Here is an 18838-nt window from a genome sequence, read left to right as displayed (position 1 = left end):
AGCTGGGGCCGGCCTCGCTCACACCCTTGTCCAGCCTCGGCCCCCTGCCGGCTGGCCTTACCTTGCCGAAGCTGCCCTTCCCAATGGCACGGAGAATCTGGAAGTGGTCCAAGTTCACTGCAGAGAGAACAGAGGGATGCCAGGTGAGGTGGCAGAAAGGCCCTGTGCCCGCCACGAGCCCCCCCGCTGGAGCAGTCCCCGAGTGCCCCTACGCTGCGGGAAGCCCCCCACACTGCAGGGCGCCCCTGCAGCCCTTCAGCGGCCCACCTCCCCCAGGGCCTGGCGCTGCAGGGCGGGCCCGAGCCGAGGCAGAGAGGGGCTCCTGGGGGCTGTGCAGCCCCTCTTGCCGGACTCACTGTGGGGTGAGGCCAGGCCACACTGCCCACACATGGGACACGATCAGGGCAGCTCAGCTCAGCCCCAGGCACCCCGCAGCCCCCCAGTGAAAGCGGCCCCCAACCCGCAAAGACCCATAAATAAGTGGCCCGCCCTCTGAGTCTCGGCGGGGGGCTGTGCCCTGTGGGCATCTCTGGACCAGCTTGAGGGGAGCCTGCAAGGGCCCCGGGATGGATAATGGGGCCGTCCACAGCCTGAGCGAAACCACTCGACGCCTTATTTCTACCGACTTTCTTCACAGAATCAGATAACGAGCCCCACCCCAAGGAAACTGCAGCTCTTCTAACTGTCACAGCCCTGCTGAAGGACGCTCCCGCCGCCGTGCACCAGCCTGCCAGCGTGAAGCCCCGCGGAGGGGAGGGGGCGTGGACAGCTTTCCGGGGCTCCCACTTCTGTTTCCAACCTGACGCGCTCTCTGCAAACACGCCACGGGGGTTCACGACGTCCACGCAGGTTTCCCCTCATACTGCTCGGGGGATCGGGTCTCTACCCAGGCCCGGGCCAGCCTGGCCTGTGTGCCCGCAGGTCTGTGCCCCCCAGGTCTCAAGCCCCCGGGTCTGTGCCCCCGGGTCTGTGCCCCCCAGGTCTCTACCCCCCAGGTCAATGCTCCCCAGGTCTCTACCCACCAGGTCTCGCCCAGGTCTGTGCCCCCAGGTCCATGCGCCCCCAGGTCTGTGACCCACCAGCTGTCTGGGGTGGTGACCAGGTGTGGGAGGCTGGAGACACACGGGTCCATGGGGCACAGACCTGGGGGGCACGGTCCGTGAAGAGGCCGCCCCAGGCTGCCCCCGCCTCCCTGTCCCCAGCGCCCACCCAGCTCAGAGGTTCCCTCCTGAAGCCGCTCCGATACTCAGGCACCGTGGCCTCTGTCCGTGCGGCTCTGTGCTCCCCACTGCACCCAACACAGTCAGAGAGCCTTGTCCGTTCCGCCACCTTGTTACAGTGCAGCCTCGCTCCCCAGGGAAAACCTAGCTACGCTCCGTGGCTGCCTCGCGCGCTGGGGCTGCTCAGGCCGCCAGAGAAGCCCCAGGGACCCTGCTGCCCGCAGCCCACGGCCGACGTCTCCGCAGACGGTACAGGAAAGCCGGCCTCTGGCGGTGCCTGTGTGCGTGTGTGTGCACGTGCTCGTGGGGTGGGGTGAAAGTGAGGAAGGAGGGGGCCCAGCACGAGACCCCAGCACGGCACCTCCTCCGGAGCTGAGTGTCTTCGCCCGCCAGTGGGGCTCACCCCTCCCGTCTGGAGATGGAGCCTGGCACCCAGAGGTGACACAGGCGCCGGGACCGGCACGGCAGGAGGACACTGCCCCGCGTGAGCAGTGGCAGGGCCGCGTGCTGGCGGCCACCACAGGGGCGCCTGTAAGCCGCGTACTTGTCAACCTGCTCTAGCACAGCCGGGCTGGCCAGGCAACCCCAGCACCAGCTCCCACAGCCAGAGAGGTGGATGGCGGGGCAACCCCAGCCCTGTAGGGACAGTGTCCCCGTGCCAACCTGGGACTGGCCCCTGCCACTGGCACCCGTGTGACCTCGGGGTCTGAGGAGGCCCTCGTGGGCAGCGGGGAGAGGATGGGGCATCGGGAGCACGGGGCTGTGGCTGCCGTGCAGTGGGGAGACGGGCTCTGCTGGGTGGCTCGGGGCCCAGGGACTGCCCCCCACCCCCCGCCCAGTCTCCTCCAAGGCCCGGCCTGTTGCCGCCTGGGGGCCCCTGGGTTTCTTCTCCCTTGTCGGAAGCACAGGAGGCCCACACGCCCACGTGCCCGAGGTTGGCGCAGCCCTGGCTGCTCCCACACCGAGCTGAGGACGAGGGCTGTGTCCCAGGCCCAGCCCAGGGACCACCGGAGGGCCTGCGGGGGCCGTCCTGCGGCGCCCTGGGGGCAGGAGGTCCAGCCCAGCGGCCCGGGCGCAGAAGCTACGCCTTCCTGCGGGGCAGCGGCCTGAGCAGACCCCCGAGCACGGGCGCCCCCGGCCCGTGAGCTGGCAGGGTGCTCAGCAAGGGAACCACCATTTTTAGAGAAAAGCACAAATGCCAGACTTTCACTTTTTCAGGACAGGAAAGATGGGAACGCAGCTGCATTGAGAGGTCAGAAGCACAGGGATGCCCACGTCCCTCCCTGTAGAGGAGCTTAAACGGCTGAATGGATGGCTCCTCTCCTCCCAAGAGACGTCGGGAGGCTAAGGGCGCCGAGCCAGGCCGCGGGGGGAGCCCGGCCTGCGGTCTGCGCTGGGCGGCCCGCGGTGCCGGCCCTGTGTTTTTGACACAAGTATCCCCACTTCCTAAGACACCGGCAGGGCGGCCGCGAGACGGCAGACAGTGCAGCGGGCGGTCAGGGAAGCCGCTTGCGGAAGACGCGGGTGGGACAGGACCCCAGGCGTGCCTGCCAGGCATCTCGAGAGCAGTGAGGCCGGGTCCCCGGGCAGGCCCCGGGCTGGGCAGGGTGCACATGGCAGCAGACCAGAAGCCACGAGCAAGGAACATGCCAGTGACCCTGCCCGGAGGCGTGGCCGGCCTGGACCCCTCCAGGTGAGCCGCAAGCCCACCTGGCTAACCAGGGTCACTCTGCCCTCCAGTGACTGGGGGCTGCTCAGGGGACCCAAGGACCACTGCTCCACCCTGATGCCCACGCCCAGCCTAACCTCGCCTACCTGCTGGGGCAGGGAGCGCCTGGCGGTGCCCACTGCACACAGCGGCTCACACCCCCTCCCGAGACCCCGCCCCACAGCCCTCCAGGTGGAACCCGAGACCCCTTGCGGCTCTGGGCCCCTTCTTCCACCCCACGCCTGCTTCTGGCCACACACAGCGCTCTGGATGCACTCCGGGGAGGACCGGCACCTCCCACGAATGCCCCCCACCTACCCCTCCACCCCCCACCTCCCCACCCCCACCCACCACCCCACCCACCCCCACACGCACACCCACACCCCCACACCCACACCCACACCCCCGCCCACACCCCCCTGGCCCAGTGCCGATGCTTTCAGCCCCGCCTCCGGCTCTTGTCCGGGCCTTCGAAGGACGTGGGAACAAAGGAAACCCACTGACCAAGATCTGTCAGAACGGTGGTGGACAGGTTTGCCGACAGCGATACTGTCATTAGGAGGATGTAGTGGGAGCGGTGCTGCAAACACCACCGTCACACAGACGTCTGCGGGCGTCACTGATAAAGCGTGTCAAGTTCCCCCAACACTGAATCTGGGCGCATCTCACCAATGAGAGGAGGGGGCTGGGCTGCCAGAGCCCCGAGGAACACAGGGAGACGTGTGCGTGTGCACGGGGCAGGGGTCCCAGGGCAGACAGGGGTCGGGGGACACTGTGCTCGTCCACTTTCCTCCCAGCTTCCCGGCCACTGCACAGGGGTCAGAGCCACTGCCAGGCAAAGCCCAACCCCCGCTGTCAGCGACTCAGGGAGGGGCTGGGGCCCCGGGGACCGAGTAACGGTCCACCAAGACTCCAACATGATCGACGCCGCTGTGGGACGCTGCAGCACACCCTCCCCTGTGTCCGACACCCCGTGGGTCATAACGCAGGGAAAAGGAAAAGGTAATTCTGACCCCGACACGCCTCTGCCGGGAGCCTAAGTCCTGCACAAAGGAAACTTGTCTGCATGGGGTCCACAAGGAGACCACGGGGCCCCGCCCCACGGGCACCAGTACAGACTCCTCTTGGGGCGGATAAATATTGTAAAACAAGGGTTTTGAGAATATTTATTCTTCAAGGAAGGCTTTTATTTGCAGAGTTAGCCATCGGAAGCACAGCCGTTGCTAGGAAAATAGGTCATCTTGACCCAGCCGACAGCATGAGTGGAGGGAGGCTTTCATTCTATTTCACAAGGGATGAGGCGCCAACACCAGCCCCCTGCCCTGCCCATGGCCTCGGGGGGGCCGCCCCAGGTCCTCTCGGCGCCCTGGCTCGGGTCAGGGTCACGGGCCTGAGCCCAGTGGTCACGAGCCGCTTTCCTCGACACCTGTCTCAGTGCTAAACCCAGGAGCCCAGACAGAGCTCTGTCCCCCCCAGGGAGTCTTCAGCCGTGTTCCCAGACTGGATGTTTCTCATCCAACCTCAGGGCTTCCCCAGGAGACCACCACCCCCAGGGAAAAGCCAAGGAGCTCTCTTCCAGAAGCACGGTCAACAGGCTGATGGCTCTGTTTCCAGGGGGACTAACAAGTCATCCCTGGCTCACGTCCCGCTGACCCTTTGCTGTCCAGACACAGGAGCCCTGGCACTGTCACGGGCGGCTGCACCATCGGTCCTGCCAATGGCTGGGAGGGGACAGGCCACAGGCTCATGGGCAAAGGGGGTGGAGGGAGAAGAGGGGGCCGCTGCTCCCGGAGCACCTGTGTGAAGCAGCAGAGAAGGCCAAATGCTGGCTCTTGTGCAGTGACCACAGGATCCCAAGAGAAAAGGCAAGGCAACGTCTGAACACTTCCCCTGAAGATAAACTATCTGCCCTTCGTGTGCGCCTGGCCCAGCCTTCTTCCCATCCAAGGAGAGGGACGCCCGGCACTGAGCACCGTCAGGGCCCAGCACTCGGGTCGGCGCCCACGCCCATGGGCAGAGGGCCCCTCCCGACAGGCCACCATGGGCAGCAGCGTCCTGCTCAGACTCCAGGTGCGGAAGGCAGTCCTTCCATAAGCCGGAGCTCTTCTTAAAACAGACAGAAAGCTGCCCCCAACCAGGAAGGCAAGACAGAAGACGGGCCCTGGAGAGTGAGAACAGATGGGCTGCGGAGCCGTGAGGCGTGGCTATGGCTACCGGTGAGGATGCAGGAGCCCAGGGCTGGACGCTCCCCACAGGCCTGGAGGGGCAGCCCTACTCCCGACCCCTCACCCCCGCGTCCTAACATCTCGGGGCCTGAGACGACGTGCGGAGAAGCCACGGCCAGAGGGCAGCCCCTGGCCCGGGCTGGACCCAGAACCCAGACCAGGCCTGCCCCTTCCCAGCCTGCCCTCAGAGCTCCCCCACCCTCGAGAGATCCCCACAGCAGAAGTGGGGATTATGTGCAAAGCTGTTACACACGCACCGTGGAAATTCATGCCAAAGTTGAGACTGGATTTTGTCAGACATCCTATGACCCGAAAAGCCCTCCAAGAAAATCATCCTCGTTCCTGCAGAGCTGTACGGCCACAGTGCAGCTCTCGCCCGGCCCGCACAGCCCGGCACAGGCCCACCCTGCCTCCTGGGGCACCCGGCCAGCCCTCCTGTGTACACGGACACCTGCGCACACAGGGAAGCCGGTCAGCGGACGGTCACTTCAGAGACACGCCAAGGCCTTGATCTGCTCACCACCCCTTGTCCTCCAAGGCCGCAGGTCTGCAGGGACCAAGACCCAACAGGCCGAGAGCAGCGGGCCAGGAGGGGGCCCTCTGCGGAGGCCCCAGGGTCATCATCGTGTTTACTGCTCAGAGCAACCAGGCAATGAGGATGGGTGTTCCCCGAGCGTCCAGCAGACCCCAGTGAGGGACCACAGAAGAGAGGGACGGAATTCTCCACCTGCCGGCTCCACCCTGCGTGGGACCCTGCGACCAGGGGTTTCCTTGGCTCCCGAGGACGTCTCGAGAACCCTGGTCGGGAGGGTGAAACTCGGGGAGAGGGGAATAGGGCGTTTGCTCTGGCCTGGGCTCTAGACTCCCGAGAAGTGGGGCGGGCAACCTCGAGGTCGTTCCTGGGCACCTGGCAACGGCCGAGCATCACGTGCGCTGCCCACTAGCGTGGGGGGACCCGTCAGGCACCCCCAGCCACTCTCCACTGTCCTGTATCAGGACAAGCAGCAGACCCTGTGGACAGGGGACAGGTCTCTGTGCCTGAGTCCGCCTCCCGTGGCCCTGGCATCCGTCATGGATCTGCCCCTCCGTGGGGGAGGGGAGGGTGGGGCAGCTTCTCAGCACCCCTCCCCTGCAGGGGCCGGCCCTTCCCTCCCTCCGAGACACGCCCGCACCTACTCCAGTCTGGCCACCCTGCTCCCTTCAGGCCCTTCTCCAGGAAGCCTCTGCAGGCCCCTCGAAGGGCTCACGGCCCGCCCCGTGCCTCCTGCCCGTCTGTGTCCCCCCAGCCCGTCGGGGGCGCCCAGAGCAGCCCTGCACCTTCCACCACCGCGGCCCCTTCCCAGCACAACGCCCGGCCTGAGGGCGGGAGCAACGCCCTCGCCCTGTCCTTTCTGAGAAGCGGACTCGGCCAGGATGTAGCAGCGGCCGAGAGACAGCAGAGGCCTCTGGGGGCCCTGGGCTCTGGAACAATCTGGCTTCTGGTGCCCAGGGACGGCTGGGAACCCAGGGGGCCCTGCGTGGCTGGGCCGGAGACCAGCAGGCTGCAGCCAGATCAATAAAGTGTCTCCGGCCGGCTGGGCCCAGCTCCACCGGGACCTGTGGGGAGGTTGCCCGGGACAGACAGCGCCTCCACCTGCCGGCAGCGGGGGTGGCGGGGGCAGCCACGCCTCCCCCCAGGCTGCTGCCTGAGGCCTGCTGCTGGCCGTCTCCCGCCATCCCCGGGTGCTCACCCCCAGCCCCCCAGTACCACCAGCAGGACAGACCTCCAGGACCCCAAGGCCACGGGGCCCCCTCACCAGCCAGGGAACCTGCCCGGGGGCTCCCAGTCCAGACATGCAGACAGCCAGGACCGCACCGGGACCGGGCACTGGGAGGAGGCGTCCCGGCTCAGGTGTCGGGTGGGGGCAGGGATGGGGGAGAAACAGCCCCGGGGAGCCGCGAGCCCCGAACCCGAGGCGGGTTTGCCCGTGCCAGGCATGCTGACCCCCTATCCGGACACGAGCCCACCCCACTCTCTGGGCGCCCCTCCCTCCTCAGCACTGCTGGGAGGCCCCAGCACACGTGAGCCCCGAATTCGGGGTGTGTGCCTCCCGGGCGCTGGGGGCCAGTACTGGGAGCACAGCAACGGATCCACCAGGGAGAGAATCAGGCCCTGGGCGCAGACCACCAGGAGAGGGACAGAGCAGGGCACCCCCTCTGGGAACAAGCAGCTCCCTGGGGGCCTGTGTCAGCAGCAGCCCAGCCCCCAGCCCCCGAGAGCGGGGCCCGGCCGGGAGCACGTGGTCAGAGCAGGCCCTGTGTCCCGGGGCAGCACGAGCTGCGCACAGAGGGGCCCTGGGCCACACACAGGGAGCCTGGCTCCTGGAGGGGATAAGGAGAGGGTCGGGATCTGTAGGGATACGGGGAAGGGCCCTGGTTAGAAGTCAAGGCCAACACTTGGTGGGAGATGCTTGGCTCAGCAAAGTCCCATCTTTCCATCCATCCTTCCGTCTGCCTGTCTGCAGCCTCTGGGCTCCCGACCACAGACCTGCCAAGCCACTGCCGCCTTCCCCAGAGAGGAAGGACAGAGGGGCCTCTGAAGAAGGGGTGGAACCTGATGGCCAGAGATCGAAGCAAGGGGGCACCGAGGTCCCCGGGTGCCAAGCAGCAGTGCCAGGAAGAGGGGCGCAGGCGCGGAGCCTGGCACCCACCATCTACTTTCCGGCTCTGCGCATGTGACAGCTGTAGGGACCTCGTGTGAGTGGAGTCCCACGGTACCTGTCCTTTTGTGTCTGGCTTATTCCACTGAGCACAGGGTCCTGCAGGCCCATCCATGTCACAGCGCGCGTCAGAATTTGCTTCCTTTCCGAGGCTGAATGATGTTCCACGGCATGGGGAGTCCATGGTTTGTTTACCCCCCCATCCGTGCTGGGCGCCGAGTTGCTTCCGTGTGTTAGCTGCTGTGAACGCGAGGGTGCAGGTGTCTCTTTAAGACCTGCTTTCAGCTCCTTTGGATAAAGACCCAGAAGCGGAGCTGCTGCATCATATACGGTAATTCAGGTTCTCGAGGAACCATTACACTTGCTCCACACCCTCACCAGCACTTGTTGTTTTCTGTTTTTTGGGGGGCGAGGGGGGCTCCAGGGATCCATGAGCAATCGGGTGCCCGAGGTGCCAGGGTAGGGGCGCCACATGCCACCTGACTGGGAAGGTGTGTGCGTGCGTGCGCACGTGCACTTGTGTTTGCACATTTACACACACATGCATGCATGGCTGTGTGTGCAGAAACTGACCTGTGCCCAGGCTTGGCGGGGCCCCTCATCCACCCGAGTTCCAGGCCCCCAAAGGCCCCCACACCCTGGGGCTTCGGGCTGTGCCACCTGCAGCACTGCCCCCTTCTTCTCCAAGTGGGGCCCCCAGACCGCAGGCTGGGAGATCGTCCTGACCCCACCTGAGCGCCTTCCCCTGAAGCCTCCCGGGACACCTGGCCAGGTGGGACCACCAGCCCGGCACATCCTCCCCTCTGTCGGGGCTGGGATGTAAGCGACTGTCCGGGGGGCCGCACACAGGAAGTCAGAGCCTCCCCTACAAAACGCTCACCTCAGACCGTCGGGGACGGGGCCCCTGCCGGGCAGCTAACTTCAGGGGAGGAGCCAGGTTTACACCCGCCTTAACGATCCATCAGCCTTCAAGTGGCGGCTGGTTAACTATTAATTAATCCTGCCCCACGTGCAGCCTCCACGTTGCCATGGTTTCCTGTTTCTGGACAAGGGCGGGGCCCAGAGCCCAAGGCCCAGAGCCACACACATCACAACACAAATGGCATTAAGTTTAATTCAGGAAAGAAAAAGTACAGGCAAAGCCCCGGTGCTGGGAAAGAGGGGGCCACAAGGCAGGAGCTCCTGCTACAGGGCCATCCCCGCCCCCGTCCCCAGAAGTGGTCCCACGCCCCGTGCCACCAGACTTGGAGACTGGCCGTCAGCAGCCTCGGCGGGACCCCGCCTGCTGAGCTGGAGAGAGACACACCGAAGGCCCACCTGAGAAGGAAAGGCCAGCTGGGTTTGGGACAGCGCAGCTGCGGGGCAGGCGGCCGGCTCAGAAGACCAGCCGTGGCGTCAGCAAGGCTGACCCCCTGGGGAGGGCAGGCAGCGCATCTCTGCCCCTTGGCCCATCCCGTCCCATGGGCAGGAGAACCACACCACCCCAGCCCCAGCCCCGCCACACGCAGGCTCCTGCACCACGACCCGAGGGGGCCGAGCCCTTCCAGCAAGAAGTCCCGCGCGCTGCGTGGGGGACGGGGCGCAGCACCAGGGCCGGCCCGGAGCCCTTTCAGGAAGCCGGAACCCCTGCTGGCAGTCGGTCCCCGGGTGCCTGCTCCCCGGCCCTCACCTGGGGGACCACGTCGCTCAAGGCTCAGGTCCGCTGAGGCTCATGCCGACACAGCGCCATCAGGTGCCGGCGTGGCACAAGCTCTGCTCCGCACATGGGGCACCAGCTCGGGCGGGCTGCGCGCTCCGGAGGCGAGGCCCTGCCCTCTGCCCTGCTCACCCGGCCACGGCGGCCACGTGGCACCCTTTTAATCGCGGGATGACGCACGTCATTATACAGGGAGGGAGGCGGGGGAGACGAGGCTCCATCCAAGTTTGCTCCACACACCACAGCAGCGCCTGTGGGCTCCCTACATGGCCAAGGCCCAGAGCCAGGACGCCCAGAGGACTGGCTGCGCCCCTTCTACTTCCAGACCCTCTGCCACTGGACCGTCCCTCTGGATCCCACCAGGAGGCTCAGGTTGGGCCCTCATCCCCTCCGTCGTCCCTGTGGGGGTGGGACGGCAGTCAGACTGGCTGCCACCCCTTCCATGGACCTCAGGGGGCTCGAACACACCCTGAGTGACGGTCACCGCTTCCCCGGAGCCAGCAGGCCAGCCCGGCGCCCGTGCGTCACACCAAAGGCCCCGATGTGCACTGGGCGGTCCTAGACAATCCCCCTGGGAAGTAACCTGCCTCCGTCCCTCCCGCCCCCTGTCGCCAACACTCATCCTGCACCCCAGGCCGGAGCCGGGCCACCACGGGACCAGACAAAGTAGACACAGGCGTTTCCTGCACGTCCAGGCTCCGTGGGGAGGACACAGAAACAGAAGGGGCCCAGGGCTTCTGGAGGGGCAATCGCACACAAGCTCCCTGCCCGGCCCCTCCAGCCCGTCCAATCCACGCGGAGGTGCAGGACCGTCCACACCACACCTGCAGCGCCCTGGAAGCCCCTGACGTGGGAAGGAGGCAGGCCCAGGGTCCTGGCGCTTGTTCTGTTCCAGCGAGTCAACCCCACACAGGTGCACGCGACACCCAGTGAGGGGAGCACCGGGATGGGGGCCTGCTGGAAAGTTCCAGCGGGGTCCACGGCGGGATAAGACAGTAAACAGGAGAGGATTCGAGGAAGCGCATGGGGGCCCCGAGGCGGTGCTGGACCCACAGACACAGACGCGGCCGAGGACTGTGGACACGGAGCCCACGGAAGCAGGCGGAGAGAGGGCGGGAACAGCGCAAGCAGGGCCACCGCCGCCCCGATGACCCCAGTGCCCGTCAGCTCGTAACGGATAAAGGCGACGTGGGAGGTCCACACAACAGGGTATTATTCAGCCATAAAGGGGGTGCAGCTCTGACGCCCGCCAGGGTTCGGACAAACCTTGAGGACATACACTGAGTGAGAGCAGCCGGCCCTGAACACCACGGTGCAGGATTCGTGCGCACAGAGCGTCCAGAACAGGCAAACCAGAGACGGAAGTGGACGGCGGCCTCCAGGGAGGGGGCGTGACGCCGACCACGCCGTGTCCTCCCGGGGCCATGACAACGTCCTGGACCTAGACAGAGTGGTGGCTGCACGACCCTGGAAACGCACTGAAGGCTGCCGAGTTGCTCACTTTAAAATGGCAAATTTTATGTGCTCTCCCCTCGGTAAAAGAAATCAGTGTTATTCAACAGGTGACTCACGACCAGTCAGATCTGCGCGGGCTGCACCTCATTTCCTACCCAAGGCGGTTGCCCCGGGGGGGACTCGGGAGCAGGACCCCCTGAACCCCGCTCCTTCTCGGTGGAAGAGGTGATGAAGTCACGTGCGTAGCTAAGGCGGCTTTGCTCTGACATTAAACGATGCTAAGTTCATAAAAATCCCAGCCTCATCCAGCAAACAATCTGTATTTTATTTATATTCAGCCTAGTTTCAAAAAAGCGCTGGAGGCAGTGACCCGTTTCCTTGGCCCGTCGCTGCAGCAGAGCGGCGTGTTCTGTCTGGAAAGATGTGGGAGCTGACACGACAGCCCCGGAAGGAGCGAGCTCTGCGCAGTCGCCCTCCAGCCAGCACAGGCCGCCTCCCGCCTCGGCCCAGCCCTCCGGGCACCCGGCGCCCTCCCTGTCACATGCCGCCCGGGCCTGGCCTGTCAGACTGGAGCGGCACGTCTAGATGCAGGGTGGCGGGTGGAGCAGAAGGCGGGAGGAGCAGGTGGGGCCGTCACCACACCCTGGGGAGCCCGTCGGAGCCACGGCTGGAGCGAGGACAGCGGAGCTGAGCTGGGTGGCAAGACCTTCAAGGCCAGTTACCCCCCACCCCCGGACTTCCCATTCCTCGGGCCGTGTCCGCTTCTCACTGAAGGCCCTTGAGTTGGGATCCCCGAGGCCAGGCTGCATCTGACTTAGCCGGGCCACCTGTGCCCGGTGTGGCTGGCTCTGCACCCCCGCTCTGGCCTGCTGTCCATCCTGAGCTGATGCCCTGTGGGCATGCTCCTGGCGTCCACTGGGCAATGACTGCTGACACCCACCACCCAGAGGTCCGCTCTTCTCCAGGGGGGCCCTTGTTCTCGCTCACATGTTCTCAATCAATCCATCAAGTTCTTTGGAATTCACCTGGGCTGTACATCAATTTGCAGAGAACTGACATCTTTCCGGTACTTATATCCTTCGCTTATTTAGGGCCCTGTTTCTCTACACAGACGTTGCACGTCTTTTGCTAGTTGTTGCTATCATACAAGGTATTTTAAGGGCTTTCCTGAGGCATAACTGACACACAGTCAACTAAACCCCTGAGGTGCAGGACTGATCAGTCTGACATGTGCACATGCCGCAGAACTGTCACCACAGTCAGGAGTAGCTCGTCACAGGTCACCATGAGGAGAGTAGGGTCTACATCTGAGGGGGAGAAGGTACTTGCCATACATATGTCCACAATATCCAGAATATATAAAGAGCTCCCACAAATCAATAAGAAAAAGACTAAAACAATAGAAAACCACTATAGGTCTTGAATAGGCAGCTCGTGAAAGAGGATACCCTAATGCCCAGCCTAGCCAACAGGAAAGGGAGCTCCATGCTTTAGCCACTAGGGATGTGGAACTAAACCATGGTGGGACTCCAGCTCACCCACCAGAGAGCCTGAAACTACAGAGGCCGACAAAGCAGAGGCTGGCAAGGGTGTGACCAACATTGCTAATGGGAGTGAAACTGTGCCATTACTTCAAAAACTGTGGGCCAACAGCTGGTAAAGTTAAGTGGATAAGATCCTATGGCCCAGGGACTTCCCTGGTGGCGCAGTGGTTAAGCATCCGCCTGCCAATGCAGGGGACACGGGTTCAAGCCCTGGTCCGGGAAGATCCCACATGCCGCAGAGCAACTAAGCCCATGCATCACAACTACTGAGCCTGTGCTCTAGAGCCCGTGAGCCACAATTACAGAGCCCATGTGCCACAACTACTGAAGCCCACGCGCCCTAGAGCCCGTGCTCCGCAACGAAGAGTAGCCCCCGCTCTCCGCAACTAGAGGAAAGAAAGCCCATGCGCAGCCATAAAGATCCAACGCAGCCAAAAATAAATAAATTTTTTAAAAAAGATCCTATGGCCCAGGCAATCCTCGCCCAGAGACGCACACGTATGTTCACCAAAAGACATGCACGAGGGGTCAGGAATATGGTCAAAACTGGAGAGCACCCAAGATGCCCAACATCAGCACAACGCACCAGCAACGTGTGATCTATTCACACAAAGAATTCCAGACACAGAGGGAGTGAATGGACTCCATGGCAGCCACCAGCTCTGGTGGACCTCACACCCTACCCCCAACGTGACACACTGAGACAAAGAAGCCAGGCACGTAAGACTAAGAGTTCATTCATACAGGGCTTCCCTGGTGGCGCAGTGGTTGAGAGTCCGCCTGCCGATGCAGGGGACGCAGGTTCGTGCCCCAGTCCGGGAGGATCCCACGTGCCGTGGAGCGGCTGGGCCCGTGAGCCATGGCCGCTGGGCCTGCGCATCCGGAGCCTGTGCTCCGCGGCGGGAGAGGCCACAACAGTGAGAGGCCCGCATACCGCAAAAAAAAAAAAAAAAAAAATTCCACTTACAATAGCACCAAAAGCATCAAATACATAGGAATAATATATCTGAAGAAAACATTACAAAACACTGTTAAGGGAAATCAAAGAAGGCCTAAATCAGTGGAGAAATGCCCCTTAGTCCTGGGTTGGAACCGTGAACACTGAAGAGGTCACTTCTCCCCAGATTTATCTGTAGAATCCGTGCAATTTCAGTCAAACCCCTAGCAGGCTTTTTTTTGTAGAAACTAGTAGGCAAAGACTAAAATTTATATGGAAACGTAAAGGACCTAGAATAGCCAAAATAATCCTTTAAAAAAAAGGAGAGCAAAGTTAGAGGACTCACACTATCTGATTTCAAGACTTAAGACTGGTGCCAGTGTGAGGACAGACACATGGAGCAAAGGACAGAGGGTTGTTCAGAAACTGGCCGGCACCATCCGTGGCCAACTGGTTTTGGACAAAAGCACTAGGGCAGGCTCACGGGCAATGTCCGCCTTCAGCAAATGGAACCGGAACCACCAGGCTGCCGTCAGGAACAACATTAACCTTGACCGCACCTCACACCATGCCCCCAGATAATTCTAGATGGACTACAGACGTAAACCCAGAAGTTGAAAGTATCAACTCCTAGAAGAAAAACTAGGATAATATTTTTGCAACCTAAAGACAGGCAAAGATTTCTTAGACATAATGCCCAAAACACCAACCGTAAAAGAAAAAAGTTGATAAGTTTTGCTGCATCAAGACTTAAAATGTGTGTTCTTTAAAAGTCACCATGGAGGAAACGAAAAGTCAAACCCAGGAGAAGTATTTGCAACACATCTGCAACAAAGGACTTGTAACCAAACTATATAAAGAACACTTGCAAATCAATAATAAAATGACAAACACGCAACTTAAAAATGGGCAAATATGTGGATAGACAATTCACCGAGGATGTACAAAAGGCCAACAAGCACAGGAAAGGACACGTAACGTCATTGGACACCAGGCAATGGAAATTACCACCCCCCGAAAAGGGTACCACCGCTTCCCGTCGGAACAGCCCGTGATGGACTGACACACCAGGGGTCCACCTGGATGCGGAATAGTCAACCCCGTAAGCTCTGGTGGGGATGGAGCACAGCACGTCACTTTGGAAAACTCGTTGGCAGGTTCTTACAAAGTTAAACGTACACGGACTGTGCTACCAAGCAATTCCATTCCTAGATATTTACCCAAGAGAAACCAAACAGATGTCTACACGGGAATGTTCTCTGCAACCTTATTCCTAACAGCCACACCCTGGAAACAACCCAAACACCCATCTGCAGGAGAGTGGAGAAAGAAATTGAGTTATATTCGTACAATATAGAACAGTACTCAAAATTTTCTTTTAAAAAAAGAACAAACTACTGATACGTAACAAGATGGATGAATCCTCAAAACACTGGACTGAATGAAAGAAACCAGATTTAAAAGAGCACGCTGTGTAAGACTCTGACTACGAAAGTTCAAGGGCAGGCAAAACTAACCCATAGTGACGGACACAGCACCAGCGTGTGCCTGTGGGAGAAGGTGTGCTACCTGGAGCAGAGCAGGACAGAAGGCTCCAGGACTGTGGAAAGGCTTGGATCTGGACTGGGGTCTTGGTCACACAGGCGGACACGTGTAAAAACCCATCAGCTGGACGCTTCAGCTCTGTGCACTTTACCGTAATTATACGTCAGTGGAGATACACAAATACATATTATGAATATTTTGTGGAGGGGGAGTTTGGGTACCCAATTTACTGTATTACAGGAAAGAGTCCTCCACTATCTGAGCGCAGGAAACTAAGGACCAACCAGAGAGGCTGGGCCATCTGCCCACAGTCACAAGGCCACCGAGCAGAGCGGGCAGGATCAGAACCCATGACCCCGCGTGTCAGGATGGGGGCGGAGGTGGCGGTGCGGAGGCGGGGGAGGGGGGCGAGTTTATGGTGAGGGCCGGGAGTCGGCCAGAGCGCTTTCGGGGCAGGGGTATTCAGAGTGGGCTCAGACGGTAGGAAGCGGCTCCCAGGAGCACGGATGTCACAAGAGCAGCACGTCGGGTGAGCAGCCAGCCCGGGGCCTGGGATTGAGGGGGAGGGGAGCTGTGAGCACAGGCCAAGAGGGGCTGCAGCGGCTGCCTCTGCCACTCGCCGATGCACTCTGGGAGTGGGCAGCCCGGCCAGTGCGGCGGCTAGGGCTGGGGGGCGGGGTCTGCTGGGCCAGATGCCCTCCCCCACGCCTGCTGCCACGGAGTAAGCTCAGCTGGCCGTCTAGCCCACACAGAAGTGGGCGAAGGCTAAGACCGCTCCAGCAAGGCAAGCTGGGTGACCCCGCACAGCCTATCAGCACCAGCCTGGGCCCACACAGGCCCACTGCCCTCTCTCCTCTCCCCGCCCCAGAGCTTATGCCCACAGCAGGGCGCACAGCTGGGACTCTCCAGGCCAGCCCAGGCCTACCCGGCGCGCTTCCCCCCTCTGTGGCTTCTCTGGCCGGTGACGCATATGCCCTGGGCAGAGCGAACAGCTGAACCAGGGACCCAACCCCCCTTTAGAAGCAGGGTGCTGGGTGCAGAGCGCTGGTCTCCTTTTGGGGTCCCTTGAAAACTGGCCAAAATGGGAGAAGTTGGCCCAGCACAGAACCCCCTTTTACTCTGAAGCCCAGTGGTGCACTCAGATCACACCTGTGTGCGTGTGTGTGCCTGTGGGTGCAGCTCTGTGCGTGTGTGTCCCTGTGTGCACTCACGTGTGTGCCTGTGGGTGCAGTTCTCTGTGCGCGTGTTCCTGTGTGCACCTGTGTGTGTGGTGTGTGTGCGTGCACAGTCGTGGCGCACAGAGACCTGCACAAGCCCTCTTCGAGTGGCTGTACTGAGCGCCAGCCCCAGGTCTGACAGCCACGTCCTGCTGGAAGCTGCCCGCTTTGCTGGCATCCCGGCAGTTCCCGAGCTGCGGGAAGAGATGCAGCGGGCAGACTGTGCCCGCTGAGCCAGATCTTCCCGGCCGCTGCGGGGAGGCGGGGGTGCTTGGGAGAAAGCTGTCGAGGCGAGTATGGGGCCTCGCAGCCATTTATCACCCCCATCGCCCCGCTAAGAACGCCACCTCGCCCAGCCTCCTCCCTGCACCTGCTGGGCCTCAGGCTGGCAGATGGATGGGTTCATCCCCAGAGGCACAAAGGCCCTCGCTGAGCTGACGAGAGGGGACGGTCTCACTCCCGGGTGCCAGCGTGCACAACGAGAGCTGCCAGGCCCCAGGCTGCCCATCCACCTGGGAGCGCCTCGCCCCGGGTCCCTCCTAGCTCACACGCCCTGGGCAGGTGTTATTGGTTAATATCCTACACACTCACCAAAGCCTCACCAACAGCCAGTTCCTATCCACTTGGCCTCCTAACCGCTCTCAAACACATCAGTGGGGTTTCTGACGGTGCTTTTCTATGTTCACTAAAGGGCCTCACCCAGAGGGCAGCCTCCAATCAGAAGAGGAAGTTGTTTGTCCCAAAAGGTGCTCTGAGGTTCCGGTTCCGAGTCCTGGCAGGCGCACGTTGGGGTGACTGCGGTGCCACCTGAGGGACTCAGCAAAGCACCTCTGCAGCACCAAGCCCGGTCCTCTGCACCCACAGAGGCTTGTTGAACGAATGAATGAGTGAACAAGTGCGTGAGTGAAAGACGAACCACAAGGCCACCCCCTGCGCTGACCCTGGCCCCTGGCCAATGGGCTTTTCCCTCCGAGGTGGACTCCTGCCTGACCAGATGCTGACCCTGGCCCCTGGCCAATGGGGCTTTTCCCTCCGAGGTGGACTCCTGCCTGACCAGATGCTGGCCTTTGGTTACTTGTTTTATAACATCGTGGGATTCTGGAAACACACAGGGAATCCAACCGTTTGCAAGATGAAGTGTTCAGGCCGGAGTCAAGGAGAGAGTTGCCACGGGTCTGTGACCCTGAGGGGCTTTCGCACGGGACAGGGCAGGATGGGACGGGGCAGGAAAGGGCGGACCAGAGCTCTCCAGACCAGAGGGCGGCCGGAGGAGAGCAGACGCGGAGGCAGGCTTCTGCCTGGTGGGCTAAGGCCCCGCAGTCCCAGAGCTGGATTCCCCCCCATAACGGCTGGTCCACCCCTGCGTGTGGCCACCCAGGGGCTGTGACACCGACCCAGCTGGGACTCAGTGGCGCGAGACTCCCGTGAGCAGGGGGGCTGGTGCGCATGGTGGGGGCCCTCCCGGCCTGGGGGGCAACTGACAGCCCCGATGCAGGCTCCTCTCACTCACACCAAGGCAGCTGGAGTCTTGGTCAAACGCCGGTTCCACACCCAGCATTGTGAATGAAAAGTTGCTATTTTAAATTCCACCTCACAGGTAAGTGCACGGTTTTATTTCAGACCTTTTCTTGGAAAAGAAATTTGCATATGCTTTCGATGGAAAGTGGACACCTAAGACCAATAAACTGCACGGTTGCTTGTTTTGCAGGAGATGAGTGATGACAAGGCCTTTACCAACCTGTGGAGGCCACGCCACCTCACGGACACTTCCCCAAGGCTGGGGGCCTCGTGCAGCCTGGCCACGGAGCGTCCCTGCCCCTTGCCCAGATGAGCCCACCCAGCCCTCGGGCCATCTCAATCCTGCAAGCACTGGCCCGTCTGCAGAATAAACCCGGGCAAAGGTAGACCGAGTGCGTGGCCACGCAGGAAGGGCCCGTAGACGCCCCAGTGCAGAGCCTGATCAGTAGATGGGGCCTCCCAACCTCAGGGCTACTGCCGACCAGGACCAGCATGGCAGGGCTGAGTCACCTGCTCGTCCACTGCCCCGAGGGCATCCCTGCTGTGGGAGCGCAGATAGCCGCACCTCGGAGGAAGGCAAACCAGGGGGACAGCCACCGCAGGGACGCTAAGAAATCGGCCCTGGGCCCCAGCCCCAAGGGCACACCACAGGGTCCTGCTGCACGTGTCATGGCTCCTAGGACCAAGGACGGCCATGACTGTACAAAGCACACGGCTTCCTAGAGGTGCCGCGGGAGCCCAGGCCCAGTGGGCCCTGTCCCAGATGCTGCCCAGCCGCCTCGGGGCGGGTTCCACCCCCGCGTGCACGCCCTTTGGGGGTCACAGCCTGGCCTGGCCTTGACGAGTCTAGACTGGGCGCCAGGAACGGGTGATGAGAAGCGGTCGCTTTGTCAGAATCCCAGCACGGGGGTAGTCGGAGGCCCGCGGCTTCTCCAGAAGCATGAGTCTCGAGTCTGTCTTCTACTTCCGACTCGCTTCCCCACGTTTTGCCCACAACACGATGTCACGGCTCCAGCAAACCACCATGTGGCCGGCGTCCAGCGTGACCCTGAGCTCCTCACCACGCCCCGACTC

General features: G+C 62.1%; 1 protein-coding gene across 1 annotated transcript in view; it reads right to left on the bottom strand.

Moving 5' to 3' along the window:
- The window catches only part of STK32C (serine/threonine kinase 32C), an 82255-nt gene that overhangs the window by 36895 nt on the left and 26522 nt on the right, over positions 1-18838 (bottom strand). Inside the window, exon 2 of the mRNA XM_060033510.1 lies at positions 62-117. Coding sequence (XP_059889493.1) covers positions 62-117 — 56 coding nt within the window. The remainder of the gene's footprint in view (positions 1-61; positions 118-18838) is intronic.

This window comes from Delphinus delphis, chromosome 16 (assembly GCF_949987515.2).
Source record: "Delphinus delphis chromosome 16, mDelDel1.2, whole genome shotgun sequence".
Classification (NCBI taxonomy): Eukaryota; Metazoa; Chordata; class Mammalia; order Artiodactyla; family Delphinidae; genus Delphinus; species Delphinus delphis.
The sequence above is the reverse complement of the archived record's forward strand: the minus strand, read 5'-3'. Positions and strand labels throughout refer to the sequence as shown.